Raw genomic sequence first — 9015 nt, forward strand, 5'->3', positions numbered from 1 at the left:
AAATGTTAAATTTAATTAAAAAATATTTTGGGAATTACTTGTGGTTTGAGTTCCTTTGTCGGACTCTTTAGGTTATCACAAAATGAATAGAAAAAAAACACGAATTTTAAATGCAATATTTAACATTAATATATTTCTATCACTACAAGTATATATTACACTCCTACCTAAATACAATTTTTACAGAAAAGTATTGTAATGTATTTCAAAGAATTATATACACCCGTTACAAGATATAAATGTTAAAATTTGGAGTTACATACAGAAAAATATCACACTTTTGATTTAATTGCACTTGCTGTACAAAACTTGGTACATAATTCTAAGAAATGCATGCTTAAAACTTCTAATACAAACTGTAACAGGATTAATAAAATGAAACCATTATTCTTAAAGAAAAACATTCGCTGACCAAATTGATTTAAAAAAAAATAGAATTTAACTAAATTTTAGTGATTTCACTTTGCTAATTCCTGAAACCTTATTAGTTCTTTATTAAACGGATATTCAATAATGCAGTATAATCAACCTTAAAACCGAACCAAAGATCTATGTATTGTACAGAATCATTAAAATGTCATTTAAGTAACATAACCATTTTGAAAAACACCGTTGTTTAAATCACAATCTAGTTTGTACCATTATCAGTCAAGGTTATATTATGCAATAAACTAAATTTAAGCCATTAATACCACATCATAATTCTGTACTACATACAAGTTCAAAACATTAATCATTGTTACTATAATTCTACTGTACAATATATAAAAATCAATTAATATGACATGCGGACAGTAAAAATTGGACCTCGTGACATAGGAGAAAAAGAAAATCGTGATTTTTAAATCAAAATTAGAGCCCTATGTTAAATAAAAACCAAAGAAGAGAAAAATGAACCATCTCAATATTAAATATACACATAATGAGAACTTAAATCTATGAATAACTTCTTAATAAAATAATAGTACGAAAAATTACAAGTACAAATCCTTAATCAAGCGTTTCGTTTCAAAACAAGCAGATTTCATTGGATTAACGATAGATGAGAGTCAAATGATCACATCCGATTTGCGAGACTTCGCAATGACTATTGACAGTGCATGATCAAATACAACCTACTTTATACAGATTAAAACACATTTAATGAAACAATAATACGAAACGAGTAGAAATATGCATATTTTGGACGATTTCAACAATTTGTACTTAAACCGTCAAACTATAAGCATGTCATTTACAACAGGTTCTTCTACTATGCAATTAAGATTAGTAGAATTTTTGGCAATTACGATAAAAATTCAGTCACATATGTACAAACAAATCACATGACTTAGTTGTGAAAAATTATAGATTTCTTGATTAAAGCTAATTACCTTATAGATGCAGATTCGAAAAACATATCACCCACGAAATATATTGAAAAATTGTAAAAACTAAAGGAACTAATCTCCAATATACATACTTAATATAAGTAAGCAGAACTATTGTCAAGTTGATGAATAATTGTTGCGAATGACTGTTATTACCTTACAAAAATGAATAAAAAAAAATGGAAGTGCAAAATTGCAAATGGCATTATCTGTCATGACAGAAATTTATCACAGCAATAACTTAAAATTATAAGATAAAAATCTACTGCTTATAGTTTAGACTCCATAAAACATGAATAGAAATTACAGAACATGATGTGAAGGCACCTGACGCGTTTATATGTAGAATGTGTAAATTTCCAAAAAAAAGCACTACATCAATCCATTTTCTACAGTCTTGCTTATTTTTGGAGAGGTAATGGTAATCTGTGTTTTGACTATGAACAATGACCATCTACCATTAATCTTGAAAAAGAACAGATGAACTACTACACTCTACATACGTTCTTGTAGTGTGTCCTATTGATATTCATGTTTTTATAAAAGGTCGGATTCGCTGGGAAAGGACCTCTACATATTTGACGATTGGACCCCAAATTGAAATTACCCTGTAAAAATAAAGTAGCACAAAAGCAACACAACATTATGAAAACTTACATCGTTGGTGGATTTGACCCGTATTGATGACAGAAACGTATTTGGAGGGTTGCGATACTTATTGGAAAAGTCCATAGAATACCTCTGATATTGTGGTCTTTGTACTCTGCGGTATTTATCTTGTAATGGAGTTGATGGTGGTGAAGAAGATGGAGATGAATTTTCAGATGAGGAAGAGCGGTTCTCAGATGGGAAAGTTGCTAACGTACAGTACGAACCTTCAGATTCGCCAAGCCTGCCAAAAAATAAAAAGTAGATTCAAAAGTTTAAGGGTTTGGTAGCTATTACCTGTAGCACACTTCGCTTGGGTCTACCCAAACTGTGAGTTCAGTGGGCAATCGGAGATCATGGTACGATGAACCGCATTTGCTGGCAGCACGTTCTAAGGTTAAATCTACAGGGCTGATACCATTGATGCGAATACATCTGTAACCCTGGCCCCTGGTTGGCAGTTCCGGAAACCAATGCTTCTCAAATCTGAAAAGATTCCAATCCTTTTACTCTGCGATTCTTTTCTTTACGAATGTATAATATTGCGTCGTTTTTTAATTCAAATGCACTTTGAGTTGGAAATTTTTGCATGACTGAAGTTACATTGCAAGCATGTGGTGGTGTCTAGTCCAGTACAACGAGCGGGTAAAAGTTCTACTCATATCGTTGATAAAAATGAAATGAAAAGTTTTGGTTACAACTATTGCATCGACACGCTTACGTAGGTGATAACGTTGTTTTTACATTCCTTCAATAATACATGAAAAGGAATGTTCACTAGCAATTCAAGTTGATATCATTTGAATGTCACATGATTGCATCGAAAAAATATGTAAAAACAGAAAATTGATAAGCAGTGTTTTTTAATGGAAATGATTGTTTATTAAACGGGGTACATTATCGAACTATTCATTCTCATTGTACGTGTCCTAGTAAAGTTAATAATAAAATAATAACATAAAAACACCGTTTCTAGCAAACAAAAAAATCAATTTACATCAAACAACGCAGTTAAAATAGAAATTTATAAACAAGTCTTGGTGACACTCCTATCTTATCGTAATTCTGTCAATAGTCAAGAGTAACCTTTCCAAATTCGTTTTACTTTTTTGAATCCGTTTCTATATTTACTAGTATCATGGTAAGATTATTTAAGCTTGGTAAATATTGACCTCTCTAAAATTGTGTAATAAACATTTACAAAGGCATCACACTAAGAACATTATGCACTTAGTACTCAATATTGCCTTAGCTTGGTCCTTCAGCAATACTTAATTTAATTTCGGTGCTTGCTATGATGGGACGAGATTACAGGTGTATAATTTAAATTATCGTTTGAAATTTAGTAACAAAATGAGTTCTATTGTTGTAGCACTTAGTGCTAATTTATATAATTAACATTCGGGTCATAGAATAATTTTTCCGATTCTCAGATTTTGTATTGTACTTTGTTTTTAGATCAATTCCACTTAAAATCGGCCTAATTGATCTGAATTTCGCAACGTTATATGACACCATTTTATAATCTTCAAATATGATCGGATAGAACAGCTGTCAAAGCAGATGTTTCTAAAAAAATACAACGCAGTGACTTTAAAGATAGAGCTGAACTGAAAAAAAAGTAGATAAAAAACCAGTAAAGATATGCAGCAACAAGTGGCGAAAACAAAGCGAGAAATGAACGAAAATAACAAGAAGCTGAAGTCAAGGAGACAGAAAAATATTAAGAACACTAGAGAAAAAAAATAAACGCAAAAAAAACAAAATGGGGAACGATTAAAATGGAAAATCAGAGGAGATGAAATAGTTTTACTCAACATTACACCAAAAGACACAAATTTAAACCCAAGAGAGTTTCTATTTATGTATCAAGAGTGTTGGGAGATATCCAAAACCGAACACAAAAAAGTGGAAAATAAAATACGACTGAAGTCGTTATAAGCCACGATATTAATTAGTATTTCATTTTTTATCTAGCAAAAACTGAAGACAGATTAAATGATGAGAACAGCGGAAAAAGTTAAAGCAAAGAAACACACGCAAATTCAACTTAGCAAAATTTGCAGAAACTAGAACCAGAGCAGAAAAAATATGAATGATATCATTCTCCGAGGTGAAAAGTGGACAATCTCCCTTTGCTAGGCTAGTTAAACTTTACTGAAATGTCATCTCGTGTTTTTGAACCCGCAACTTTTAATTAAATTTCTCTAGAATTGTGAAGTTTTCCGCAGAGTTCTAAAATCCTCTCGCTCAATAACGGAACTGTTTGCTTGAGCTGAAATTAGATGAAACTCACTGAAACCAAGCGGGGGGGTCTACATGGAGGTCTTTCAGTGACTTTGACTGCATTTCAACACATGACTAAAGCGATAAATGTGTTTTTGATATTCATGCGAATTATTTGAAGAGGTGACGGAATAGAATATTAAATTAAAAAACGTTGACAAAAGAAATGTAAGCAGTGGAGCTGTTAAAACACACGAAGCTGTTGTGAGTCACTAATAAATGAAATGTATAAGTAATTATTATAAATTTTAATTGAATTAGAAATGAATGTATGTGGGTCCACAGAGACTTAACCACAGCTTCCAAATCATTTCTTACTCTAAATATAGCAATAAACATCCATAATTCAGGCCAAACAATTTCGTATTTTTTATGCAGATTCGGCACACAATTGTTTGTTTGATGTATGCAAATTGGCAACTGCAAACTACATAGCCAATAAGCATTTCACAACGCACAAAAACATTAGAGTTGTACGTAAATATGTAATTATAACTTTGAAAGCAGTTTCTTTTTATTTCAAGGAAAGTCTAGTAGTTCCTCGGTATGCACCGTTATCACCGTTTGCTAGCGTACATTATTCATATCTATTAGTAGCAAAGACTTGATTAATAAACGCGGCGTGTTAAAAATAAATACGTCTTGAGTGGTAAATTCAAACACTTACCTTTCCATGAGAAGTTGGGTTAAATGCTTTTTGAAGTTTTCGATTTGGTCTTGAGGGAACTTATCGCTTTTCTCAATAAACCTTATAAAGAACATAACAGCAGCTAAAATTTCTTCCTTCATTATCGTTGAATGACTTCACATCAGGGGGAAAATGAAGATGTAAAGAGAAGTTACCAAAGGTTATCTGAAAGGAAATGAACACTTTGTTAACTTTATCGCACTTAAAACGTGTACAAAAGTCTTGAATTAAGAATCGCAGTAATACGCAGTTTTATTAAATTGCCAATGTAGGTGCTTTAGAAATCAAACAGATTAGCTCAGAATTGATAACCTCATATTATCTGCTTTTTCTGTCGCTATTTTTAACGATCAAATAAAATTAAAGTTCGTTTTCAAATAAATTAGTTTAACGTAAACGATGCGTTGAGACCAACGTAAATTTGACTCTTATTATGTAAACTCATCAAAAATTTAAAGTGTAGAAAGTTAAAACGTGTTAGAGTTTTTCTTATGAAAATGGATCGAGCGAAGCTTTACGTTTCCAGCGGAAAACAACTGATCATGATCACTCTCTATTTTATTCAGAAGTTGTCATTAAAATGTTGAAAGGTAGACCCTGGAAAAGATGTTGACATCGTAGTGATCCAGACGTATAAGGATGGAATATTTTCGCCATTGTATCGTGATGAGAACAACTAATTTGTGCCTTAAATGGAATCGTTGAATTCTTTAATTATCATATTTGAGCTAAATTTTGTCTTTTTAGACGGTATTGCAAGACTTCATAGAGCGAGACGGGTCCTTGACTAACTGCGCCACAATGAAAACAACATTTATTACAGTAGCCCAGAGGACAATTGAAAAACAGTCTCTTTAACGCCTTTACAGAATCTCAAAGGAAGTTTTTCACCTAAACTTGGAATCATTTATAATAGGAAGACATTGGAAATTGTATTTTAAGTATGCCCCCGAGACTTCAAACGGATATCAACAATCTTGGGGGTCATATTGAATATTAGCAATTTTTTCCTCAATCGCATTTGATTGTGTAGTCACTTTGTCATAAATGTACCGCCATTACTTCGGATACTCAATCATGCAAAGTGCATTTGCACTAGTTTAAAGATACGTTCCATTAATATTCCCAACATTTTCCATGTATTTATATCGCAGAAATGCTAAGAATGAGTTAGTAGAGTGACAAATACAAGGCCTTGCAGGATTTCGTTTTGATACTGTAGTACAGAAGGATATGTTAATGTGGAAAACTGCTGTTTATTGTCGCCTCAAGATATTATTATAGCCTACTTTTTGGTTGTTGTAATAAAAGAGCAGTAATTAGTTCCTATCTGTGTCAATCAATGTCCAAAAAACAACAAGTAATCGGTTCTTGCAAATAAGCAAATAAAAATGTTATAATGAGCAGTTTTTGGAAGAAGGTGATACCTATAAAAAACTTTAATGTATTGAATGTAGTTAAACTACCAAAGTCAAACTTGTGCAATATCAAATATTACAAATCCCATAATCCCAATGATCCAAAGATTTTGGTATCGACGTTGTAATTAAACAGTAATCCGGATTTACAAAATGTTGTTAAAGTGAAAGTCAGAATATGGCGTTTTTTCCTGACTTCAATATGTAAAATGTTGTGACTTCAATCTTCATATACAGAAACTATTGGATTGGGTAAAAACGTTTGCCTTCTTAATCGTATAGATTAGATACACAAATAATAATAATTGGAAGTAATTATTGGTTTTAAGTTATAGTACTATAATAGTATTTAGTATTTTTATCATATAATTGAGTAATATTTTTTTTGTAAATCGAAACGACAAAGGGGAAATATTCTCTCCTATCAAGTACGAATGTTTTTGCTTTATTTTTCTTCTTCCTGTCACGCCTTTCCAGATGTAGGGTGCTATGCAGGGCTGATATGATTACGTATTACTGCACACATGGCCTTTCTGTGCTCTCAGGTCTACGTGAATATGAAAATCAATTTTATTTCAATCACAAACCATAAAAATAATTCAATTTACTAGTCTGTCGTATGCGAAAAAAGTGTGGGTAGTTTTCTCGCTTGAAGGCGCTGATTCATCACAAATAGTAAACAACAGATTATTTACAGCAACATTTGGTTTTTACGAGACTTATATGGAAAGTTTCGTTAACTCTACTGTTGCATATGAAAAAACAAAAAAAAATAATGGAAAATTAGTTAAAAACATTCAATATTTACAAATTATTAATTTAATAGGTACGTGTCATTTAACACTTTTTGCTTAATCACAAAGAAAACGCCAAACTGTAAAATTTAATCACTTTATATTATGTACTTTGAATGAAACAACAAAGGCACCGCCGTAAAAACTTTTTTTTCACCAGTGTAATTTGCTGGGTCATTAATTACATAAGTCTTTTGGGAAACGGTCAGTCATGCATTTCATACTCAGAATGGAATAATACAATTAACATTTTAACTGAAGTGTAGGTAGTACTTCCAAATTTGTGTACTACATTAAAACCACAGACCAATGTGCAAAACAATGATTGCGGTTGATATTTGTAAAAACTTTCAATGCAAAGGCACAGATGGTTTTTTCGGTTACGTGATTTAAGTCACGTAATGAGCTACAATAACTATATTTGCCATGGCCATTATAAATGAGTCTTCTTATAAAAATTTACAGGAAATTAAGATTAGAGCTTGTTTTGTAACAGAGTGGATACATAATAAAATAAAGTTTACAGTAAACAGTTAGTAAAACCAATTGTGTAAACAAAAGTAGTAGTTCTACTTACTTTTTCTAGATTTAGAAGGTGTGAATCTGTTATTCAATAAAAGTAGCCAAACCCAACCCAGTCGTTTCCTTGAAAATTTTAAAATCAAAACATTTCCCATTTTTGTAGTCTTTAGACTCGCACGTAGTAAACAATGTGACCAATTATAACAAAAAAACGTAATCAGAAGTACTTTAGAAATCCAAGTGGAACAAATGACAACAGCGCTACTTTCAAAACAAAGGACTATGTAAATATAGGTTGTAAAAGTTATATAAATAAAATATAAAGCACTAAAAACTAAATAAATAAGCAAAATACACACGAAATCAAAGTAAAACAAATGCTCTTGCCGTTAAATACGTAGCGAAACAAGTATACTTTACAAAACATATTTCAAGGAACTTATGGTGACATATTTTGTCCCAGTTGAACGCAAAACCTGCTTTAAACGGGCTTCTTCTTGCATCAAACTTACCTGAATTCATACACGGGACTATTAAAATGCACTTTTGATGAATTTTGCATAGGAAACACTAATTTCGAGACGTTTTCTTCGAAAAAACACGACGAGAATCAACAAACCAGTAGTAGGACACGAATCGGATGTGAGTCACAACAAAAACCCAAGTCACTGAAATCATCTGTTTCCTAACGCGCGCGCAATTCAAATAAAACCTGATGGGAGCCTCTAAAAGCTAACTATACTTATACTATACTAATAATGAATGTGGAGCAGTGGGAAAATTAGTTACAACATACTTTTTAAACTAGAATTTAATATGACAATATTATAGGTATCAATTGCTGCTTGCAATTTAAACAAAAATGGTGACGAGGAATCTATAATGGTAAAAAATTGCAACAAGAAGTAAAATAAAATTGAGTAGGAAAAAAGCTAAAGAAGAATGTAGAATTAAAAAAATATTCGATACACAAATAGTATGAAGAATAAAGAAAGAACGTGCAAAATGCAGAAGCAGCACTATTTTGGAATATGAGAATTATAGGGATAAACACTGAAATGAATATTTTAACTTTGGATTTTGAAATAACAATTTAAAAAAAAAATAATGTAACCGAGGAGTACCTACCTAAGAAAAATATAGAAAACGAAGCACGCTAAAAAATGAAAGAGAAAGTTGATGAGAAAAACAAAATCAGAAAATAGATGATCAAAATAATTGGGATTAATTAACTAGCAAAAGTGAATTCAGAAAAAATTAAAAATAGCAGACGGAATCAAGTTTAAAGC

The 9015-nt window shown here is 31.5% G+C and overlaps 1 protein-coding gene across 1 annotated transcript; it reads right to left on the reverse strand.

The window, feature by feature from the left end:
* Positions 1–104: 104 nt before the first annotated feature.
* Positions 105–8414, reverse strand: LOC148178498 (protein BTG1-like). Its single transcript, XM_088029379.1, has 5 exons — positions 8239–8414; positions 4972–5157; positions 2316–2504; positions 2028–2262; positions 105–1978 (listed from the first exon to the last, which is right to left on the reverse strand). The coding sequence occupies exons 2-5, from the start codon at positions 5091–5093 to the stop codon at positions 1859–1861; spliced, it is 666 nt and encodes a 221-aa protein (XP_087885505.1). The 5' UTR covers positions 5094–5157; positions 8239–8414; the 3' UTR covers positions 105–1858.
* Positions 8415–9015: the final 601 nt, after the last annotated feature.

The sequence above is a fragment of the Gnatocerus cornutus genome, chromosome 2 (genome assembly GCF_029298725.1).
Source record: "Gnatocerus cornutus isolate USDA-ARS CGAHR chromosome 2, icGnaCorn1.1, whole genome shotgun sequence".
Classification (NCBI taxonomy): Eukaryota; Metazoa; Arthropoda; class Insecta; order Coleoptera; family Tenebrionidae; genus Gnatocerus; species Gnatocerus cornutus.